Genomic DNA, 24,585 nt, shown 5'->3' on the forward strand with positions numbered 1-24,585 from the left:
ATGCAGTTGATTTTAGTTCCCTTTGGGTTTGAAAACTGTGAGCTCTCTGTGCAGTGTCTGATTTAGCGCATGTTTTAGTTCATCCCACCCTCTGCAAGTGCTAAGGGAAGGAAAGATGATAGCACTCCTCTCTCTGGGCACCTGCATGTGCCTTCTCTTTTCTGGGCTTGTCCTTCCCTAGATGGCAGCCTGGGCAGAAAGACAGTGGACGACTAAAATGAAGGTTGCTTATAAAATATCAGATATAGGAGAAAGGTCAAATTATTGGCCACGATTAATTTTTTTACATTCTTGGTGGGCTCCCCAAACCTCTTTCCTAAAATCCCAGATTGGTCTTATTGATCAAATCCAAGTCTTGTTAAGTTACCACACCTCTTTCAAATTCAGTGCAATTTGATTTCAAGATTCTAGGAACCATTAACAGTATTTCAGTCTGGTTTCCTATGGAGACAGAGCATAGAATATAATTCTGTAATTCAGAGTTTCCTCTCTGAGGTTTTGTTTCTATAGATAATCTCAATCCATTTTGAAAGCAGGTGCAAAACCAGGATTCCTTTTTGATGAATCTACATTGTCCACAAACTCCATAGGTTGAGACCTCTCTGCTGAAGGTGCCATGAAGTCAGCACAAAGACTTGAAAACTGGACAGTGACATCTTAGAAGCTAAGAGTCAGCCAATCAGATACAGAATTTGGGATGAGTTATCTCCTAAGAAAATTTTAAAACAATTCTATTAACACATAATCTCATCAAATGACAGATACATAGAAAACTAGATGGCATTTGTTTGCCCACTTAATGAAAGATATGGTTATATTTCAGGGTAGGTGATAGGGACATAAACTAACATGGCTTCTCTGTTTACTTCCTTTTTTATCTACAGAAAATTCAAAGTTCTGAAGGGACATTCATTTTTATTTCTCACCTTAGATTATTTATTACTCTGTACTCCATCTCTGTATCCAGAGCAGACCCAATCTGCGTGACATGGCTGTGAACTAACATGTTATACACATACCCCTCCCCCATGCACACACAATTTCCAAAGATTGCCTCAGATTCTAGTGGGAAAATTGTGTTAAACTAGGTCTTGCCAACCAGTTATAATAACACCAAACCTGTTGAATCATCTAGAGGACTTTTCTCCCTGACACTGCCTGTGCTGAATTCTTTGGTTTTCCAGATACAAATGTCTGGCCTTGTATGACCTTTCTCTTAAGGCAGAATAAATTGTTTAGCCTATTCAGCAAGGACACACCTGTGAATCCTGTAGGAAGGCATTTGTGAACAATTACCTGTGTCCCTGGGGCATCTGTGGCAGGTGGGAGGGCCGGAGGTGGCTCCGGGGAGGAAACTGGAAGCGCCCCTGGGGCAGCCTGGAGCTCTGAGGCCAGCTGAGAGGGCTCCGAGGCTTTCTCTGGACTTTCATCCTCTCCTGAGGACTCTGTTCGAACATTTTCTACCTCTTCCACTTCTACTTGCTCTCTGTCTTCTCCTCCTTCTTCTCCTTCTCCTCCTCCTTCTTCTTCTCCTTCTTCTTCTTCTTCTTCATCATCTTCATCTTCTGGTAAGGTAACGTGTTTTTAAAATCATTATAACTACCACTGCAGCTATGATATCAATTAATGGCCAGTACTTCCAGCCCAGATTAAGGTCAGGGCTAGGGAAATCTTCTCCATCAGATACTGGACTGTGGCCCAAGTATGTCATGCTGGGGCTTGTGCTTCTAGTTAAATGTGGGTAGGAGAAATGTGATGATGGGCCCAATCATCACCATCCTCCTTGTTTCCCTCTCCAGTACAAAGTGCGTCTTCAGTACCACTGTGCAGAGCCTGGTCACATTTATATCATGCTCTGTCACATCTGCAAGCTCCTGGAGGACTGGGATTGTCACTAACGTATCTCTGCCAAATTAAATGGAAATGCAACTCTCTTCCCTATCTCAGAACGCATACATTACCCTTGTCTTCTTTTACTTTCTTACCTCCTCTGTTCAGTGAACGCTGACTTTTGCCACAGTTTATACCATGAGTCTTTTCCTAACACATTGATCTTAATATTCCCTCAGGCAATATTAAGGAGAGACAATATTAAGTAATTATTTTAGGAAGATTCATCTTGAAGATTTGCTTCTGAAGTTACATCTGTACACACTAATACAGCTTCATGGCATTATTAGAGGTCTAGCCAAGGAGTCTTGTGACCTAGATGGGCTAGGATGAATCAAGACAATCAAAGTTTTGATCAGCTCCAAGGTAATTGTCCTCTTTTTAATTAGTTCATGAGGACAAATTTCCAGGAGGGTCTCTGGACCACATGGTAGGGGTGCATTTATAACTCATGAAATATAGCTGGTCACATAGAGCCAGTTTTATTTCCAGATTTTTTTTATTCTATGACTCATTACTATTCTTGCCCTCTGATGTTTGATTAAGTGGATGTGCTACAATATCTATCCAAATGTCATCTACATTTTATTTTTATCTCATCCTTAACCTTGCACTTCATGATACTTCACATCATTGTAGTCAATACCTTGTGTAGGGTTGATGTTGAGACATCATCATCACTATCAATTATTAAGTATTTGACTACCCAGAGTCAAATGCCCAGTAATGGCATTATAATAGGCACTGTGATGTGCAAAGCCAAATAAACACTGTCAACCAACTCTATGAATCTGTAATGAAATGGAGTTTCACATTGGATTATGATCCTTGTATAATTGTCGACATCCATTCTGGAGGTGATTCTGAATCCCCCTTCTCTCCTGCTGAATCCATCTGCAGCTTTCACACACCTGCAACTTTGGCCAAATGGTCACAAGAATAACAAACCTCTGTAAAAATCAATTTCGCGTATTATTTTTTCTTCTCTATTGAGGTTGACTGTGAAGTGGTTCATGTTCTCATAACCATGTTCTATTTTCTCCATCTGAAATGCCTTCGATGCCTCAGAAATTCTGCAACAAAGACAAGTTGCCACTTTTTGTCACCGTTTAACATTTGATAGCCTTGGGTAAAAATGAAAAGTATGCATTTTTCCATAAAATGAAAATTACTTACTTTTGTAACAGGGTTTTGGCATTCTGTGAAAGCAAACAAAAGACAGACCTACTTAAATTCTTTTCATCAAAGACTTTATTCTTTCCTCCGCTGACTCTGAAAATCTCAGAGCTTAGTTTCTAAATGCCATGAATAACTGCTCTTTTATACCGGAACCCTCTTATATTTAAGCGATATCATGGTCCCTTAAATATATGCTTATGAAATTGTTTAAACAGATGGAGACATGAACACATAATGAGCTTATAGTTTAGTTGGTAAAATAAATCAAAATGCTGTGTGCATAAAATAACAAAAATATGATGACAACTACTTCTCCAGCACCCACCTTCTTGGTTAGTTCCATCAGGTACTGAAAGAATACTTACCTGCAGAAACACTGCCATTTCTGGCTCATCCATGAACTGGATTCCTGATTCAACCAACTTTGACACATTTTCCAAGTGATCAGAATACTTTTTGATCAGAGCACGGACACGTTCCAGTTTCTCCTCTTGGGTTCGGGTAATGACTTGGGTCATCTCATTCTTCCTTTCCTCCAGGATGCCATACAGGTAATCAAACTTCTCACAAAGTTCCTGTTTCTGTTTTTTACAGCATTCCTGTTAGTTGAAGTTAGCTCATGTTAGAAAGTGTTTAAAAGAGTGCCTATTTGGAGAAATCACCTTGGGGTGCCTTGGTGGCTCAGTCGATTAAGCAACTGCCTCTTGATTTTGGCTCAGGTCATGATCTCATGGTTCGTGAGTTCGAGCCCTTTTGTTGGGCCCTGTGCTGATAGCACAGAGCCTGCTTGGGATGCTCTCTCTCCCTTTTTCTCTGCCCACCCTTCTCTCTCTCAAAAATAAATAAATATTTTTTAAAAATCACCTGGATACTTTGGGAGATAAATTTACTTATACAGTATATTTTTTCTTTTCCTTGAAGTTGTCCTTTGGGTATAGATTCCCATTGTGCTGATGTTTTGAAAATCTCACTTTGATACTCAGACAATCTAAAATCAACCAAATTGACTAAATGGACCAATGAATTTTCAATATGTTCTATGTAAATGGGGAATTTCATAGAAATTAAAACAGTTTTTTAAAAAAATACATATATATTGGTTATATATATATATATATAACCTTATATATATATATATATATAACCTTATATATATATAACATTATATATATATAAGGTTATATATATATATAATATAAGGCTTATATTTTGCTTTAGAGTGAGTGTGTGTATATGTGTGTGTATAAGGAAAAACTATGGTACTTCCTGATTTGTACCCTTCAGTCTCTCTCTGCTCCACTTATATTGCTGCTGTTCTAGTTTCAATCTTCCCTTGGAGATTCGGAAGCTTCCCACCAGCCTCTGCATCTGGAATTCCCTCCTTCAAGCAAACTCATACACTACAAACAAATTCATTTTCCTGGAGTACATTTATCTGGGGAATAGTGTTTTTCTCTGACTAATCGTTGTCCAGAGAATAATATTTAAACTTCATAACTGGCTTTCCAGCTTCTCCATGACCCGGTTCCAACTTTCCTTCATAACATTGCACTGTTCTTCATCACATACCCTGTGTCCAGCAAAAACGAACCACTCATTTTCTTTGCTCATCATCATCCCTCTGTATAGAATGTTCTTTCCCAATTCATAGTTGCAAACTCTAAGTAATCTTAAAGACATGGTTGAAATACCACTTCTTCCATAAAACTGTCTTTGATCTCAATGACTGAATGCCGTCTTTTAATTCTTCTGAAATCCCATAATAGTTACCACTTATGCCATACACCTGTATTCGCCTGGTCCTCTATTTATCCAATACTGTCTAAGACAGAGAAATATGGGATCTGGTCTTTGATTCCTGGAGAGAAAGGCTGTATGGGAATTCAAACTTGTGCATTTGCATTGTGTGCTGGAAGCACCTCCAATACCATCTAGCTCCCTTCTCTCTGAGTCCATGTTTAAAACATCATTAACTTTCCAGATGGCCTGGTCATTGTCCTTTTGCTTTTTCAAGTTCCAGTAAGCTTGTTATGTATACATGCCAGTATCATTGGACCTGACCATCTCTGTGTCCAGGAACTTTATAGCTAACAGCAAGTTTTGAGACCTGATGACCCAACATAGCTTTCCTGTCTGGTGGGGGCTTCTTGGGAATGCAGCCAATTGATTTGACATCTCTGAACTTTGTGTAACCCTTATTACATGTTCTTTCATTTTAGTAAACATTGGTCTCTTAGATGTCAAGTATCACTTTCTTCTTTCACATGAGTTTCTTAAATATCTAAAGTATAGTCTCTTTAAGGATAGAATCTGAGTCTCTCTGAGACACATACCACTTCGGACAATAGATGTTCAGTATATATTGTTGAACAGGTTTTTTAAAACTGTGTTTTTAAAAATGTGTTTCATTTCTCCACAATTTTTCTACTATTCTCAGAGTAAGGGAAAAAATGGATAACCTAAAGCAAATTGTTGATTATGAAGATATTCCACAAACTAACAAGAAATAACACCCCTCACTCCACTGCCTCCTTTGGAACACAATTCTCATCACATTTTCTGACCAATAATAAAGCATGATGGAGATCCAATGATTCTAACCACTTTAATAGTAATTACTGGTTAATGCTATCATCCCGCATCCATTCATTCATTTAGCAATCGGTTCTTAAGCATGTCATTTGTGTCAAGCACTATGCAAGGTTCTGGGGACCCAACAATGAACTAAAGCATAATTCCTATTCTTAAGGAGCTCAGGTTCACTGAATGAGAAAGACTATGGGCCAATAATACAATAATAACCTAGTAGGCTGAATAATTTAAATATCTTAGAGCTTTATACCAGGTTTTATAGAAGTATGTGGATGGGGGCCATTCAAAGGGAGCTGGGGTGGGTGGGTGGCTCAGGAAAAGCTTCCTAGTGGAAGTAATGCCTGACTAAAGGAAGAGCAGGAACAGAGGAGGTTGGAGGAGGGAATGAAAATCCATGGAGCGCCTTGGCAGTGGTCAAAGTAATAGTACTAGGGTCCATACAGCATGTCCAGACATGGAAATTGCTGGGCTTGCCAAATTTGCGTCTATTTCCAGCCCTTTAGCATGAGATCTGGACTATTACGAGGCCTCAGAACTGAAGCCAATTAGTAGCTTCCCAATCAAACTTTCTTTCACTGGACTGCTTTCTGTTCTAAGCTTACAGGCAAACTTGAGCCCACTGCATTCCTGAAATATGTCTCTTTGACATTCAGAAGCTCTACTGTTTACTGCAAACATATGATGGTTTCTAGCTTATGAATTGTGCACTTGAAACATATATACTGAGTATTAAGATGTGATACTGGTACGATGTCTTTGTTTCTCAAACGTTTTCTTGTAAGCCAAATTATTTATGAGACTGATGTCATGTGTCATGGCTAGTGTTTGATTTAGTGGTTTAAGTGAAATAGCCACTTTATTTATACATTATTTTCAACTCCAAGTATTATTTTATTTACATTCTGGTTTTCTATTGATTTGTACTATATTGAATCTATCATTTTAATAGCATCTATTATTTACTTATTTACAGTATAGGAAATTCTATCCTATGCATGGCATATGCTTGATTATCATTATTATTATTATTATTATTATTATTATTATTATATGACTACATACTGTATAAAGCACTTATAATATTAAATGACATATTATAGGTACTATATCAGTGCTTATTAAATTTAGATCCAATTTTCCTTGATTTGAGGGAGGGGTCAACTTGGCAGAGAAGTAGGGGGATCCATACTTCCCAGGTCTCTCAAACAAAGAAGTGCTGAAGCCAATTTTCCTTGATTTGAATTATTTAATTGTGGAACTTTGAAGCTGCATGGAATATCAGAAGTAACCTGCTCCAAACCAATCATTTCACTCATGTGGAAACTGAAACCCAGCAGAGTTAAATCACTTTCTCAAGGCATTCTGCCATTTATTGTTAGTTCCTGGCCTATAGCCAAAGACTTTGAACTCCTGGGTCATTGTTACTCCTACCACACCTTCTGTGAAATACTTGAAAGTAACTTGAAAAAAATTTTATGTGAAGTACTGTGAACTGAATATATGTCTTTTAACAAATCTACTCTGTAGTAAGTAGGTTTTTAAAGATGAGAAAACTCCAATTGTTTCAGAATTATATTCATTAGTTCATTCTTTCAGCAAAATTCACTAATTACTATGTACCAGGCATTAGAAGATCTGAAAACCTGCCGTAGTTTTCCAGTGTTCATAAGAAGGGTAGAAAAATTATTATATTTTCTAATCTCTAATTTAAAAAAAACCTTAACTTCTTTTTTTTCTTCATTAATGTGCCTTTAGTATAATTCTGTGTAAAATATGCTAAGAGTCAGACAAATCGGTTTCTGAAATAGAGAAAGTATGCTTCTTTCTTGGAATTATGAAACTAGTACTTACAGACTTTTAGAAATGAACTTGAGATGTTCAGGTTAACCTAATGTCGGATTAAAATGAGAAATAATTCCCTGAAATTAAAATTCTTCTATTTTTTTTTATTCTCTCTGAGGTAGAAGCAATACATGAAGACTAAGGTGGGCACCCTTCCATCTTTCTGGACTACAAGACCTTCAAAATGCTGTGAAGGTCAGTTAACAACAAACGCCTCAGCTTATCAACTCCCTCCTCCGAGGTAATTAGGGAACAAGTATATGCTATGAAAGAAAAATATGCTCTTAGAGGCCAGCTCACTAGTGAGTGATTACTCTGAATTTCAGTACCTACTGTGCCTTTGTAAATGTGGACCTGAAATGCTTTCAACAGTGACTTTCCAGTAACCTGAAAAATGGAATGGGAAAAACGTGGACTTCTGCATTATCAAAATGTCTGCAGGTAGCACACTTTAAAGGATGACTGTTACCTGCAAAAGCGTGATAGCAACCGTCTTTATCTCTTCTCCACAAAAACTTCCTCACCTCAAAGATTTCTTTTTGCTTTTAATGTTCTATTTTACTTATTTCAGTAAAAAGGCTGGGTTAAAAAAAAGTCTTCAGTAAAAATTCTTGGCTCTGTACCTTCTCCCTCCCCCAACATCTCTGGATAGTAATTGAATCAAGATACATACTTTTTAAACTTTCAAGTTTATGTTTTCAAATATTCTCCATTTTCTTCCTTTTGATATCTGTGGTTCCTATGTCCTGTGTGTGTGTGTGTGTGTGTGTGTACACATGCACATGTGCATGCATGCATACCTGGGTGAGTGTGTTTAGCAACTGAAGTAACTTCCATCATGAATGCCCTAGGCATTGGCCTCCAAGCATATTCTGATGCATAGCCTCCAGCTGCAACATGACCTACCTCCTGGGTCTGCCAGGACAGTTATATGTATTGGCTTCTTAGAAGAACAAAATAAAAGTTGTCCGTGATCCTTGAATGAAAATAAAATCCATCCCATCTCTAAGGTGAACCCAGTATGGATGCAATATACCAAAAAGGGGTGATTTTATAAAGGGAAAACTATGCTGCCCATATTAAAAAGGCAAAATGATGACAGGTAGAATATCTGTTTCTAACCAATGTCATAATATTTGGCTAAAAAGAAAAAAATCAAGTAATCATTTGGTCATTTCCTTCGAAGTGAGTAGGTAATCTTTAATATTCATCTAAAGCCCATTGTTTAGCTGTTGCTTTCATAGAAATGTTAAAACTGACAAGTTCTAATTTTTAGCCTGGTTTATATTTTAATGGTAATAAGATATAAGATATGCAGTTGCAAAAAGGAGCTTTCCATGGAAAAAAATCAACAATAGACAATCTTATACTAAAGAGTAGATAGTTAGACAAGCAAAGTACCGTCATCCTGTTGTTTTTAATGGCTAGATTTTCAGTGGCTCACCTTCTCCCCAGGCACTTATTACTCTCTGAGATGATCTTGTTATTTATTTGTTTTATTGTCTAACTCCTGTACTAGAATAAAACCTTCCTGAGAGCAGGAACCTTTTCTGTTTAGTTCATCACTATTTTCCAGTATTATGTGTGCAGAATATGGTGTATAATGCACACCTGAGAAATATGATCTGAATGACTGAGTGAATGAATGAAATATGATTTGTATCTAGGGATATTCAGTCCTCAAAAGTTTCTATGTTCCCAGAAAATAGATATTTAAGTAGATACTCCAAGACTCTGCTTCGTTTAGTGCTCAAAAGAAAACTGTGCAACCTTAGGGAAGCCATTTAATCTCAGGATGATTTTCTTATCTGTACAATAAGGGTTGGGATTGGATGATTGCCAAGGTCCCTTTTGACTACAGTTCCAAGACTCTATGACTTCAGATAAATGTGGGGATATTTCAGTGTCTTAAGGCTCTAAAATGCCTCTTCCTATTCCTGGCAAGTTTCAGAGTGGTTATCTACAGTATTAAGACATAAATTATATGTCCGGACCCTGCAATGTCAGTCCCAGCTTGGGAATGTGCCAGGGCTATGACAGGAAAACCTAAGACAATTGTAACCATTGCTCTTACCATGTAAGGAACATGCCTCTGTGACCAAAATAGAGCTGAAGATAAGCTCTTAGCCCACCATTTGTCACTGAGCAACTGTGGCTCTACCCAGCCCATTCACATACGCACTGCATACCTCCAGCTCTCATCCACACACTCTCGTTTGGGGCTGCAGCTCTGGGTCTGGAAGTGCTCAGTCAGCTACATTTGAAATACAGTACTTTAGAATTCCCTTCATTAAGCCAAATAGGGTTTCCTTTCCCCACCACCCCCAAAAGAAGGGGGGGGAAGCAGATTAATATTACTAAAGAGAGAACTGTATTAAAGTAGAAAGATTCTCCTGAGGAAATCAGTCAACATTTACTGGTAAAGCCCCAATTTCTAGCACTTGGGAGAAGTTCCACGAGTGCAGACTAGGATGAAAAAGTGGGTCTCCACCGGGCTATACAAGAAAAGAGGCAGACAAATGAGGGTAACGTGTTCCTTCCAGGCACATGAACTGGAGTTCAGCTCCTCTCCCATCAGCGGGGTCCCCTTGTGCAGTGCTCAGCAGAGCAACTCTACCCAGCAGCCATGGGTCTCCAGACTCCCAAACTCATGCTGTTTCTACCATATCACGTTGCCACCCACTTCATGTTAGAAGAACAATTATGTTCTAATCAATGGATCTCTAAAACTTATTCCTGGGGTTCTTCTCCAGATCATTTAAAAGCTCCTTGAGCAAACTCTCTAAAGCAGAGAGCCCAGTGAGCCATACTGACTTGGGTCCTCTGGTTCAGTGAAAGCCACAAGCCCATGGCAAGCTGAGAAGTTATTTAATTTGCTCCCATACGTAGTAGAGAGTCAACTCGTCTCCCAGAAGAGCCTCAGCCTCCCTTGGTTGCCAGTATTTTGCCTCTTAGATAAATAATAGGGCTAATATCTCCTGCCATTCATGTTCAGTTTTTCCATCTGAAGGGGGTTGCTTAGCTCTGCATCATAATTACTCAGGACCCTGAAGGTCTTACTCTGATACTGCTTAAAAGATGCTCCAGATGCTCCAGTGGTTCAAATTATTATTAGCATTGTTACAATAAGTGTGGTCTTTCCAAGCTGACTATGAGAATAATATGAGGTAACACTTATCAAGCCCCTGGCATGTGCCTCTTACCCCAATTTAGTCATCTCAATAACACTGTGAAGAATGTAGTATTAACCCCAGTGTACCAGTGAGGAAGTTGAGGGACAAAGGGCTTAAGTAACTTCCCAAGGTCATATAGTTAAATGACAGCTAAAAGTCTAACTCTGAAACCTGTTCTTTTAAGCATATGTTCTATTGCCTTTGAAATGTTGCCTTAAAAATTCTGGAATGCTTATTAAAGTGATTCTTACAATATTTATACGTCATATTTGTAACTTCATGGACAGTGTCCTAAAAGCTATTTGGGTAAAATTATTGTTTTGGAAATACAATAGGTTTGTTGTCATTGAAGAATCATTGGCGGATCTTATTAAAGTCCTCATTTTTCAGATAATGGAAATGCTCAAGATCAAATAGTTATTATTCAACTTGTAGCTGTTTCCTTTAGACATGCATCCATACAAAACAGGATTATTTCTAGGCCTGCTTGTCTGTCAGCCTCAGGAGGACCGGAATTAATAGCCTACTCTTTGGGTATCTAGTGACATAGGATAAATGCCCTTTGTAAAGACTATAAGACGGACACAGAGGTTTTGATTTTTAGCAATGAGGAAGGAAAGCCAAGCACAGTATTCTGGAAACAGAGAGCTCCCAAGGCAGTGCACTTGTCCACTCCAACCAGCAGCCCTCTTTCTGAGTCCTAGCCTATCCCAGAACATTTCCTGGGCTGGAAAGGCAAGTATAGCTCCAGACCATGCTGGGCTTATATAGAACAGCCTAGAAGGCCCTCCAACCTGCAGTCGAGAGCTCTGGGAACATCTCAGCCTGTGCGACATTCAGCTAGGAATAGTAAAAAGGCTGAAGGCTCCTTCACCCACTGTCAGATCCACAGCAAAGAGAAAAAAAAATGCCACTCCTCCTTTTGACACAGTTCAGATTGCCCTTTCATGACTACAGCCCTTTTCAAAGCCACTCTCATAATCATTGTAAACTCATATCAATTGCATACATTATTTAAAAATTTTTTTTTAATGTTTATTTATTTGTTTTGAGAAAGAGAGTGAGAGAGAGAGCAGGGGAGGGGCAGAGAGTGAGAATCCCAAGCAGGCTCTGCAAAGTCAGCACTGAGCCAGATGCGGGGCTCCTTCCCACAAACTGGGAGATCATGACCTGAGACGAAATCAAGAGTTGGACACTTAACTGACTGAACCATCCAGGTGCCCCTTTTAATTTTAATTTTTAAAATGTTACTTATTTTGAGAGAGAGTGAGCAAGCACACATGCATGAACTGGGGAGCAGCAGAGAGAGAGGGAGAAAGGGAAAGCATACGTTATTTTTAAATGATAACAAGGAGTCCCCAGTGTGATTTAGCCTAAGCTCAGCAGCTCTCCAGGGCTGATCCTGGGCCAGGTGCCTGACCAGACCAGCCCTGCAAGACATTACACGATCAAGGACAAAATTAGACACGTACAAGGGATGGGCACTCCTACCAAAGGGCAGGTGTCTGGGCCCCATGTGGGAAGAGGCAAGGTAATTGGGGAAGGATAGTGCCCACCCAGGGACTACTCCATTTCCAATCCCTAAGGGGTTCTTCACCAATCAGAAGAGCGACTTCTTTAAACAACAGCACCCCACCCCCTGGCCAGGAGCCACCAATGGCTTCCCAGAAAATGTTTCCAGGCAGGTGGTGAGCAAAGTCAGGAAGGAAAACAACTACCCCAGCGAGAATGGGAGACACAGGAGCTCTGCTCTGTGACCCTGAACTCTGGTACAGAATTCACCTGCTCTGCAAGGTAGGATCATTTCACTCTAAGCCAAGAACCTCGTGTGCTTCACTACATGCAGCTTTGCAGGCTAGTGCTCACAAAATGAGCCTCTGGTGTTTTGCCCAGGCTCTGTGGGAGAGCACTTTAGTGATTACAGGTGCACCATGTGGCCATTTGTGGCATTGTCTCTGTCCTCTGTCCTCTTCAAATGGAGGATATTTGCATCAAATAGGGATCATAAAATCAGAGACCTCCATGAGGCTCTGAGCCAATACCTACATCTGCAGATGAGCCACCTAAACTGATCGGAAAGAACTGTGCTTTTCTGAGCAACATTCATTCTATATTTATTTTAGTGATTATTAAAAAAATGTCCAGGTCTCTTTACAAAAATGCGAAATATAGGAATATATAAGGAAGACAGTAGTCCCACTGTTCATTACTCCTAACCTTTTGGTTTCTGGAGTTTTTCCCCATATAAATATATATAGGGGTTATTTATGAATATATACATTCTATACTGTTTTATTTCCTTACAGTAAAATCTCAGAAGTGAAATAAATAGGTAAAAGGGATGGACACTTTTAAGACTCCTGCAATTTACAGCTTCATCTGAAAGCCCTACAGGGAACAATTACATTTGTCTAGTAGCCTGTGAAAGTACTTATAAAAGTGTGTCATGTTTGATGAATACTTTTATCAGTAATAATAGGAGTAATAGTCCTAAACCTCACTGCCTGGAAGTTCCTCCTGATATCTGCACTAAATCCCTTCTCCTGACTTAATTTCAAACCTGTTCCGGCTTGTCTTGTTCTCAGTGAAAGAAAAAACAGCTGCTCCCTATTGTGACCCTGACCGGCCTCCAGAAGAAAACCAGTTGTCAAATCTCTCCCCGCCCTCTCAGTGCCCGCCCCCCCCCCCCCCCCCCGCCGCATGCTGGCTACAGGGAGCCCGGTTTGTTTGCATTTCTTTGCTCAAGGCCAAATGTGACCCCCGGAGCTTTTCTCCTGTATGTGTTCTGCAGCCTTGATGTCCCAGACAGAGATCTCTGATGAAGGCTTGACCAGAGATGAGTATAGAGATTACCTCACTTACCCACAAGCAACCCACTCCTATTTATACACCCAAGACTCAACATGGCACCACACTGGAGTGCTGATTCATGGTTTACTGATTAAGTTGTATTTGGCCTTTACTGTAAATAAGTAAAAAGATAAGAGTTTATATTGTCCATTTTGTAATCTCTTTGGGCTCTTCACCAAAAGAAAACCTCCCTTCTGTAAATGGATCCCAGATTTATCATGATCTTTACAGGAATATATGTATGGAGAAGAAAGGACATTGATTTTAATGGTGTAGAAATCTAAAATGAGATGGTTATGGCCAATGTGTTGAAGTGATCATCCAGGAACCAGCCTTTGGCTTCTGATAGAATTTGCCTTTCTAATGATAAAATAATGAAAACAGGGTATTTATCAGGCACTCACCATATACTAGGCACTGTGCTAAGCATTTTGCTTATGCTTAATTTTTCACAGTAACTCTATAAGGTGGGTACTATGCCCCATTTTTACAGAGGAGAAAAATGAAGGATTGAATGTACATGAGAAGGGATCTTTAAAACATAATACATAATTTAAAAAAAGCAGAACGAGAAATATAGCACAATACCATTTATAAAAGTAAAAGACGTGCATATAAAATAATCAAGATTTTATAAGAGTATAAGTGAACAGAACACCAAACATGTTAGAGTGGTTATGTACAGAGAAGAGAACAGGAGTGGAATATGGAGATAAAAAGAAATAAGTAGATAACAAGAGGGGCCTTGCCTACAGCAATACAGACAATATGCTACAGACTGAACAGTACAGTGCCTCAACACTGCATCTGAGGTCCAACTACAAGAACCAACAACCCCAAAACTTAAAGCAGGGAGTAATAAATGGCTCCAGGTTACAGATCCAGAGACCTGCACTCAACCCAGCTGTCTTGCACCTGTCCTCTGTGCAGCCTGGCTTAACTAGTCTGTGAATCTTCAGTTCTTGAAAAGGTATCTGCCACATAGCTAAATCTCTTTAGGTTTCAGCTTTTTGCCTTCAGCAATTACACAGTTTATACTTGATCTTGAGGAAGGGTGGATTTACAGTATTTCTTATATGCCAAGCTTCAGTGTGAGCTAAACAGCCAGTCATTTATGCATTTGTTCACCAAGTTTGTATCAAGTGTTTATTATGTTCCAGGCACTGGGCCAGGCAGAGGGCAGATATGAATGAGCCAGAGCTCTAGTCTCAATGAAATCCATGACTAAATCATTCTATAACCACAGACACATCTTCCTCCTTCTGCTATCCCCTTTGTGACCCCGCTGTCAGAGTGTAGATATGCAGCTCAAACCTGCACATGATTTTCCAAAGCACTAACTAGTACTCCTTAAGACATTTGGATTTCCACAAAGAAATAGTACTATAATGGTGGATAACACTTATTTTCATTACTGGGAATTGATTTTTCTTCTAACTAATCTTTTAAAATGGATTGACCAACAAAAAACAGCAAATGTAACAACCACCCCAGTAGATGTGGTAAAATCTGCCTTGTTGACTCACATGGTAACTTCTCTTCCTGAGCCAGGAGGAGAATGTTTTAGAGACATATGAGGAAGGCGGTCATTCTATAAGGAAAGATTGTGTGGCACTGAGGCAGCCACAACCCCCCAGGAGTTCAGGCTTGGTGTGTATTCAGCTGGAGTTGTTTGACTTACCTCAATAGTTTTACAGGTGTCCTCCAGCTGGCTGATTACTCCCTGGACTCGATCATTGCTTCCCACAAGGACAGCAATGCCATCACTGAGCTCAGACTAATGAAGAGAAAGGAGGGATGCAAAGTTTTAGGAGTTTTCTAGTCAGCCCTGATTGTAGATAAATTGTAGTATTATCCTCATGGATTCCTAATCCAGCATCCACTGAACCCCATAGGAGTAACAGGCTTATAAGGCCTGTGAACCTCCTGGTCTTGTAATAAAATTCTGTCTAGATGTGTATATAAATGTATTTGGGAAGAAGTTTCATAGTTTTCACCAAATTCTTAATGGAGACTGAGATCTGACCTTGGTAATAACATCATAAACACTGAATTATAGATTATAGAGAATAGCATATTCAAGCTAAGTAATTATAAATATTGTTTATAAATTCAGTGGAGTCCAATATGTGACTTCAGAGACCCGAAATGAATTATTTTCCTAGTGTAGCTCAGGATCCATTTTACTAGGGAAATGAGAATAGTAAATATCACTGACTCAAGTAATACGCACCTTCTATGTGCTAGGTGTGCAAATACATACGTACTAGACTAAGTTATTACAAACTTGAAACTCTAGCATTTGACTAGTTCTAGGGGAGGGTTTTCAACTTGAAATTCCTCTCCGCTTTCCAAGACTGGCTATCAGGGAGCACTGAATGGGGACTTTGGAGACCTACCTGCTTGATCCAACTCTGCCTTTAACTTGGTTATGATGTTGGCCAAACATGTAATCAATGTGGACCCTAAATTTCTTGGATATAAAGTGAGAAGGTTGGACCAGAACAGTGGTTGTAAAACATTGTAAAGCTTCAGAACCCTTTCTTCAGAAAAAGGAAGCTAATGTGGAATCACAGTAGATAAGAGTGAAGCTGCTCTGTCCAAACAGGAGTGGGGTAGAAGTCCTGCCAGTCTGTCCTGTCCATCCCACGCGAGTTCCTAGGGCTCTGAGGGAAATCGTGTGAAACAAGTACCATTCGGTTCTAACATGCCATAACTTGAGGGGGATGGGTGGGTGTGGAAGGATAAGGGGAAATAAACCACAAATGGATTGAAAAATAAATAAATGTTACAGATGTCTTGCTAAATTCTGCTTTTTTGGCAGTTAGCACTCACTGGTCATGACTGGTATTGCCCAGAAGTTTGGCTTTCACATTTGATTCCAACTCTGACCCTCACAGTAAAATATCTACCAAATGTGGGATGTGTGATTCTTCATAGAAAGGAGCTAGATATGGAACTCCTCAAATTCTAGGTGTGGGGAGTGGCTGCATCTATTTGAGCACACAACTGCACGCTTATTTGCATCAAATGGGCAAGTTGCTACTTGCCAGTGGATGAAACTGGGTTGGCAGGTTAGTGATAAGCTGGGGACATGCTGTGGTTGGTCAGGGTGAGGAGGCTGACGCCCTGGTGGGGGGGTGGGGACATGTGTCAAACTGAGAGGAGTCCTTTTAGCAAGCGGCCTAGGTTGAAACCCTAGGAAGCCAGTTTAACCTGGACTTGAAGGCTAATACAGTAGGAGTTGGGGGAGCAAAGGCCTGGGAAGGGTGCAGGAAACAGTAGCTTTTTTTAGTGAATGAAGAAAAATTCCTGTGACTGGCGTGAAAAGTTAATCCTTTTCTTATCTATAGTCTAAACTTCAAACAGCTCTGACCAGGTCCCAACACATTGCTTGTCTTCAGCAACCTCCCGGATGCACAAATAACAAGCGACCCTTGCCCTCTGCGCACCTTCCTGAGCCTCGGCACCCCTTCCCTCGCTAGCAGTCCCCTTACTCTCTTGGGGATCTAGTGTGTGGCCATGTTTGCACCAGCACTACACCACTCCCTGCTCTGAGCCGCCAGGCCTCAGGGCTACGTGGCTTGGGCAGTCCCCTTCGGCAAAGAGAGCCAATCACACAGAAATTCGGAAGGGGCTGGAGAAGAGGAAGAGAGGCTCTGTTACCTTCTGCCTCTGGAACACGTGAGTTAGGGGAGCCACCTGGCAATCCTTGTGTGCCCCAAAGACCTTGCACAGAGAGCAGGTGGGCACTTCACAGTTCAGACAGTAGATGTTGATGCGTTCCTCTTCGTGCTCCTCACACATGGGCTGGTCAGACTTCTTTTCTGGTCTGGGAGGAGGTGGGCAGATAAATGTGTCAGCTCCCATTGCAGCAAAGCAGGGTTGGTGGGGGGTGGGGGGGGTGGGATTAGTATTGCTCTTCCAGAAAACTTCCAAGGTCCTGTTCTTGTCCTCGGAAACCTCCAAATTCAGTTGCCCTTTGGGCTTAGCAGTGGTGTGCTGATAGGTATCTAACGACCAGCCTGGAGTAGGGGATAGGACATGGACACTCTGATCTGTAGTGTTTGACAATTTCTGTGGTGAGGGTTCCCATCATGGCTGGTTTAAACTTATTGACGGTTTGGGGCGCCTGGGTGGCGCAGTCGGTTAAGAGTCCGACTTCCGCCAGGTCACGATCTCGCGGTCCGTGAGTTCGAGCCCCGCGTCAGGCTCAGAGCCTGGAGCCTGTTTCCGATTCTGTGTCTCCCTCTCTCTCTGCCCCTCCCCCATTCATGCTCTGTCTCTCTCTGTCCCAAAAATAAATAAAAGTTGAAAAAAAAAATAAACTTATTGACGGTTTAAAACACAGCTAGTAAAATTCCTGAAAATTGTGAGGAGTGTGCTCCAGCACTGTCTGCACACACTTACAAGTCTCTTGAGATACTTTCCAATTATGGGTAAAGAAGGAGTATTTGCTGGGGCGCCTGGGTGGCGCAGTCGGTTAAGCGTCCGACTTCAGCTAGGTCACGATCTCGCGGTCCGTGAGTTCGAGCCCCGCGTCAGGCTCTGGGCTGATGGCTCAGAGCCTGGAGCCTGTTTCTGATTCTGTGTCTCCCTCTCTCTCTGCCCCTCCCCCGTTCATACTCTGTCTCTCTCTGTCCCAAAAATAAATAAACGTTGAAAAAAAAAAAAAGGAGTATTTGCTGATAAGCTAAATCTCAAGTTTATGCTGGCTTTGCAGAAACACTAGGTCCCAACTCTACAACCTCCAGCAAACACTTCTCCCACCAAAAGGAAGATAGAGGTGGGCTGGAGGAGTCCAAATCTCTGATTATTAGTCTAGGCACTGATGGAAATAGCTCTGTGTAAGAAGGAACATGTCCGTGTGTGCTTCATTAATTTGTTTGGGTCTCTTCCTGCCATTAAGAAAATTAAATGTAAATAATTTCCCGATTGAGGACTTGGCAGGGACTGAGTGGGTATTGTGTGCTCAGTGACTGTGAACAGTACTTTAAGCAATAAGAAAAATGCAAAATGCTGTTCTGGGACATGGTGGTAACCTTGGAAGTAAGGACCTCACAGATAATCCCCAGGTTTTAGTTTTCCCAGTAGTTCAGCACCAGCCAAAACTTTTCGGAACTGCAACAGGTAATAATGGAGCATTGGGTTTGTATGTGTTAGTGAGACGATGACCAAGCAATGAAGAATTGAAAGCATGAAAGGGGAGTGACAAGTCATTACTATTTAAGAATAACTTGCTGTGGAATCACCTGGAACGGCCCAAGTTCACAGCGTGTGGTGGGGCCCTGTATATTCTCCTAATGATCAGTGTGATTTATGTGTGATGATCAAGATCAAAATTATGTCAAATTGTAGTGCTCTAGGCCCCCTCTGGAGAACATGGTGAGAGATGTGGGTGTAGCCTGCCTCGCAAAAACCTGGAATTCTTATACATCCTATCTAAAGACCAAGGTTGTTAATAGTTTTCAGAGGTACCTGAAAAATGTAAATACAAATCCAAAACCTTTCTTCATATTCCCAAACACATATTTATAAGCATCGTTATTTAAAAGATTGGGACTGAATTTTTCTGTTGTTACCAAGATCCACTTTTTAAAAAACCGCAGGTATTTATGGGCTGTGAAATTGATTATTATGGGCCATGAAATCAATTTAGAGGTCATGGCCAGCATTGTTAAACTCAAACTAAAATAGACAGTAAATACATGGGCTACACCTGGTAAGAATAAGTAATGATACCTGAAACTTTTGTTTCTGGTGTACATAGACACATGTGTATGTTTTACATGCTTATGTATGTACATGTATTTAAGTGCACTGGAAACAAAAAGTATATATTTCATGTCTATATATCTATATCCATCCATGTATGTAATGGTCATTGGATCACAATGTAAAATGTACTTCTAGTGTGAGACATGAATAAAATGGTTTGTAAACTATTGATACTGATGTGTGGTACCACATACCTGCAGCCCCAGAACTCAGAGAAAGGCATAAAATATACTGATTTATATCTATAAATCACTAGGTAGGAGTCAAGTCAAGGAGACTGGGCTGTGGGGGTAAGACCTGGGTCTGGTGAGGAAATTGTATGGGCTTCCAGCTTTGAGATTTTTGTGAAAAGAATTTTCACCTGGTCTCGTAACAATATGGTTTCCATGAAATCTGTGGCTTCCTAACTTGAAATTCTGCCATATCCTTGGAAGTCAATTGAGAAAAGTAAACTCTGCAACGAAGAAATATATCTTCCTTCCCAGGTCTATCTGTTTCCTCCACAAATATGTGATTTCCATGAGGGCAGGTTTGTCTTGTTTTTTTTTTTTGCTGGATCCCTGGTGCCCAGAACAATGCCTTGCATAGAGTGGTACTCAGTAAATATTTGTTGAATGAATGAGAAATGAAAGAGACTTTGCCAGATGAATGAACAGTATTCCTTGTACTCTAATTCATCTGGGGAAAGCATGTGAAATATGGGGGAAAACCAGGGTCACTTGGCACTCATGAGTGGCAAAGAAACCAGACAACATTCTGAAGACTCCATTTATAAGTGACAAAACCCTTTAAGGTTCTCTAGAGACTAGAAGTGGTTTGCTCTTCGCTTGTTCAAAGGCTTCTCCACCTCCTATACCTACTGTCCCATATATCTCCACCTCATAATAATAAATGTCAAGCATGTATCTGGAGTATATGTACTGGAAAATGGCACAGGTGATGCCTCTGTGGCTCACTTCCCTGAAGCATTTCCTGAGGGCAGCTTGCATCCGTGTGTTGTTCTGATGTCAGCAGCTGGACCAGAGCTCAGGTCTGTGAGTACATATATGTATGTATACAATATATATATGTGTGTATGTATACAGTACGCGCGAACACTTTGAAAATGTGGCAACAGCCATAAGGCTGTATGCTTAGTTTTTGGTTGTGATTATTTTTCCATAATGCAATACAGACTGAGAACTATGTCCCATATTCCTTATTAGGTTTTTCTTGTTTAGGTGGTTACACAGGCCCAGAGTCGTCCCTACTTAAAAGCGGGTGTATAATAGAGACCTTTAGACAACTTAAAACATATGACAGACTTAGGTCAAACAGGTATGTAGAATAAAGATGTAAATGCACTTTCATGAGGTGAGGGTAGCTGAGCTCACAGTTGTGGCTCAGGACTCAGCTTCAGATGCTGGCAGTGGCCCCTAGCCACTCAGTGCTGCCTAGTCTCCAGGAGTCTGTAGCCTGCTGTCTCTGGTCTCAGGTTCCTGGAACCATCCTGGTGAATCCTGAAGGGTTGGCATCTGGTCTTGGTGAGGCATTACAGGTGGTACTTATCTCAAAGCTTAATTCCAGCTGAGCTTCTCCGTGTGGTGGTTGTGTGACCTCAGGCAAGTTACTTAACCTCTTTGAGGCTCAGCTTTTATTCATATCTGAAAATTGGCCTGAGGGTCTTCTAATTAAATACAGCAGAATGAACATGTGCCTTTTTTATTTGTGTTTCCTGTGGAAATCCCACTAAAATGAGAGTGGGGAAATTTTAAAAATCGCATTCTAATATAGGTCAAGAAGGACAAAAAACGAGCAACATGACAGCAGATAAGGGATGTCAACCACATGTGGGAAATTGAGAACTTCTGGATGAAAGGAAGTGACTCTTCTTTCTGCTAAGCGCCTGCGGGGGAGAAGGCTGAGAGGAGCAAGCTGACTTGAGCTGAGGGACCCCAGAAAGGCTCTGCAACTGTGGCAGCCAGGTATTTTGAAGGCAGAAGTGTGGGGGGAGGCTAAAAAGCGGGGCACTTTTTTGCATATTTCGGAAGATTGCTTGAGGATGTGGTCCATATAAAACAGTAGAACAAACCAACAAAGAGAAAGACGTAGGCTCTAGGAAATAAGGATTCAACCCAGGGAAGAGGAAAAGTAGGTGAAGCCCAACGACGTGAGGGCACTGTCCTGACTTTCTGCAGTGAAAAGTCCATAGAGAATGTCTAAATTGAAAAATCAGAAATAGGAGTACACAGATCTGTAGTATACAGATGTCACCTAAAACAGTTAAAAGCTAAACAATTAAAACAATTAAAAGTGGTTGGCTCTGGGGAGTGAGACTTGGGGGTGGAGAGTGGGGTGGGAGCGTGGGCCTCATTAGAGGTATCCTAGTACTATTTGAATGTTTAAATTATGTATATGAGTTAGTTTGAGTAGAATATTCAAAGTTTTTAATAAGGTAATGATAATAATCACAATCTCACAGGATTGTTGTGCAGATTAAAGAATTACATGTGATTCATGTGTAAAGCACCCTGAACAGTGGTTGGCACATATTAGTTTTACTTATTATAAAGTTAATTATGATTTTTGTGATTACTGTTAATGAAATAAATTCCTTCTTGTGTCCACCTCTCCAAACTGTGGCTAGTTCAGCACCAGGCAATTATTCTAGATAAGGCCAGGTTTTGTTGAGATCTACAATGTCTGGTCTTTCTGTGGGAGGTCAGAGTTGACCAGCCCCTCTCCTTTCTGCCCCCACACCAATGACTGTGAGCCAGAGATGGGTGCCTCTCACTCTGAATATCCAAGGTTATTCTAAGGTTGCCTAATGTTCTCTGAGGCGCAGGGTTCTGGGCTGGCAAGGCTGACAGCCTCCAGGGAACACCTGGGTGTATGCCCAAACATGTACCTGGGCCCTTTGTGCAACTTGTGATTTTACTACCAAGTAAAAATGTCCCAAGGCGAGTCTCAAGTTCAAGAAATAACAGTGTAAGAAGAGCTTGATAATCAGAAAAACACCACTGGTCCACCCAGCTATAAGCTTCATTGTTGGAAATTTGGTTCATTACCTTTATACCATTTGTGCACCTGGGCACTTTTTTGGCAGATGCACATGTAGACTTTATAGTTAAAGTAAGGACATGTCTTTTGGTTTTGCTAATGCTACAAGTTTTAACATCTTTCTTCTCTGGATTTCATAACATTGTTATTATTTCCCATGTTTCAAGCTCTCACTGTAGCAAGTAGCAAAAGGAAATTATTGCAATAAATAGAACATGTAAGAAGCTTTTTGGTGTTGCTTAATTAGCTGGCACTTATGAAGCAACTATTCTATGCAAGACACTGTACTAGGCACTAAATCAGCTCTTATATCAACACCCTTAATAATTGGTTGGTTATTAGTTGACTTTTTTTAAAGAGACAGTGTGTGTGTATTTGCATTTTAAAGTAATGTAAAACAATGAAATCAGATCTGTGAAGCAACAGCAGCAACAACAGTATTTTCCTTCTTCTGCAGACACTTTGGAAGCAAAGGAAATAGCTGACTCTGTATCTCTGTAATATGTCATCGGTAATTACTCTTCTTCCCCCACTTCCATCTAGATCCTGGCACTATCTAATTTAGTTTGAATCTTAAGCAGAAACTAATAGCCATAATGATTATAATAATTATATGTTAGATTTATGGAACAGCTTTCCTTCTAAGAGTGCTAGGCTCTTAAAGCCCTGCAGATGTTCCATAAATACATGTCTCCTAATAAGAATCACAATGAGTTCATTTCCAGATGGTCTCAATATTGCTATCAAGCTTTGTGGACTGGACTGACCTGTGTACAATTGAAAAAGGGCTCTTCACACCATGACTTCTAGGAATGAACTACTACGGTGTTGTCTCTAGGAAAGGAACTCTATGGCCAATGTGATTAGATGAGGAAGAAGCCTTTTTTTTTTTTTTTTTTTTTTAATGAATGGATGCATATACTGAGTATCAATCCAACAGGTGAATGCTGAGAGTATGCAGCAAATACAATCTAGAGAGTAGAGAAACATAACCCAAATGCCATCTTCTTCCCCCCACCCACCCATGTCACTAAACTTTAAGTTGCTGAAGGGCAGGACTATGCATTGCTTTGTAACTTCCCAGAGTCCATACAATGATTAACTATGTTAGAGAAATTTGTTTTTTATTATGATCATCTAGACAATTTTAAGGTGAGACTGTTGTCTAAACTAGGAACTGGACTATTTTGGAAAATGCCATTTCTGTTAGTTCTCCTTAAAGTTTTGTACTGTGAATTTTCTGCTATGTAGAATTGGGAGCTACGAAGAACCTGTGAGGTGCAGAAATGTCTAAAATATGCGTAATACAGGGCTGAGAGGGGTAGGCCGCATTATGCCTCTCTCAGTATTACTGAACAGATTAGTGTTAATGAATTACTTCATTCTTAAATTGATGCAAAGTCTTGGGCACCAGCTCCCTTCTCTTTCCATGAGTGATTCTCACACCGGTAAGGACTCACTTGGAAAAACATTTTCCTATAAGACAGTGTCTGTGATTGGCAAACGAGCATTGGATAGATTGATCTGTTAGAACAAACAAACAAATACACAAAACCACGCTTCAGATGGGTGTGACACATGAAGGGACAGTACCTGGTGGACTCCTGCTTATAGATGTCAATGATATTTTCCACCAGCAGGTTCCTCTGAAGGCCATATATCCCATGTCTGTCCAGAACCACTTCGTGTCTACAGGATGGACAGCGAAACCGGCCCCCTGATGCCACAGTGGTGCCTCCTCTTGTGGGCAAATACGGGTTAGAGGCCTGTTCTTGCCAAGCAAGAAAAGAGGAATTAAGTAATGCCACAGGTAGCTTTTCTGAGACTTCTTTTCACTCTCTGTTACTACAAACAAGATCAACTTCTACTTTAGGCTGGCCATAAGATAATCCCTTAGGGCTTTAGCAGCAAGTGGTCCTAAAATACAGGCCCAGCACTTTATCCACAGTCAACTGCCATGTACCATTTTCAGCATGAGGCACTTTTCCATCCAACATTTTTATTACCAAAAGCTCTAGCCAGAAACTCTAACATTAATGTCTTAGGAAGCAACTCATTTACAATTTTGAAGCAGATTCAATGTTTTGAAGGTTTTGTTTTTGTTTTTTTTTTTAAACAAATAGGATTCTTAGTATTTAAGTTAAAACTAGATTTGGGAGTAAGGAGGAGTAAGGAGGAGGCAGACAGCAAAGCACAAAGCAAATCATTTAAAAAAATGGTTTTCTTAAAAACGAATGTAGCC

At 40.4% G+C, this 24,585-nt stretch overlaps 1 protein-coding gene across 12 annotated transcripts in view; it reads right to left on the reverse strand.

Annotated features, from left to right (window-relative positions):
- Window positions 1-24,585, reverse strand: part of TRIM55 (tripartite motif containing 55) — a 44,251-nt gene that overhangs the window by 19,228 nt on the left and 438 nt on the right. For 7 of the 12 annotated variants that reach the window (XM_086695225.1, XM_086695228.1, XM_025922643.2 and 4 more), the window contains exons 2-8: window positions 23,937-24,109; window positions 17,193-17,358; window positions 15,208-15,303; window positions 3,435-3,668; window positions 3,067-3,089; window positions 2,839-2,963; window positions 1,297-1,565 (exon numbers count right to left, since the gene is read on the reverse strand). In XM_086695225.1, the coding sequence (XP_086551351.1) occupies window positions 1,297-1,565; window positions 2,839-2,963; window positions 3,067-3,089; window positions 3,435-3,668; window positions 15,208-15,303; window positions 17,193-17,358; window positions 23,937-24,109 (1,086 nt within the window). The remainder of the gene's footprint in view (window positions 1-1,296; window positions 1,566-2,838; window positions 2,964-3,066; window positions 3,090-3,434; window positions 3,669-15,207; window positions 15,304-17,192; window positions 17,359-23,936; window positions 24,110-24,585) is intronic. The other 5 variants (XM_086695226.1, XM_086695229.1, XM_086695232.1 and 2 more) reach the window with 1 other exon arrangement.

Source organism: Puma concolor, chromosome F2, assembly GCF_028749965.1.
Source record: "Puma concolor isolate L17-30 chromosome F2, mPumCon1.1.hap2, whole genome shotgun sequence".
Lineage (NCBI taxonomy): Eukaryota > Metazoa > Chordata > Mammalia > Carnivora > Felidae > Puma > Puma concolor.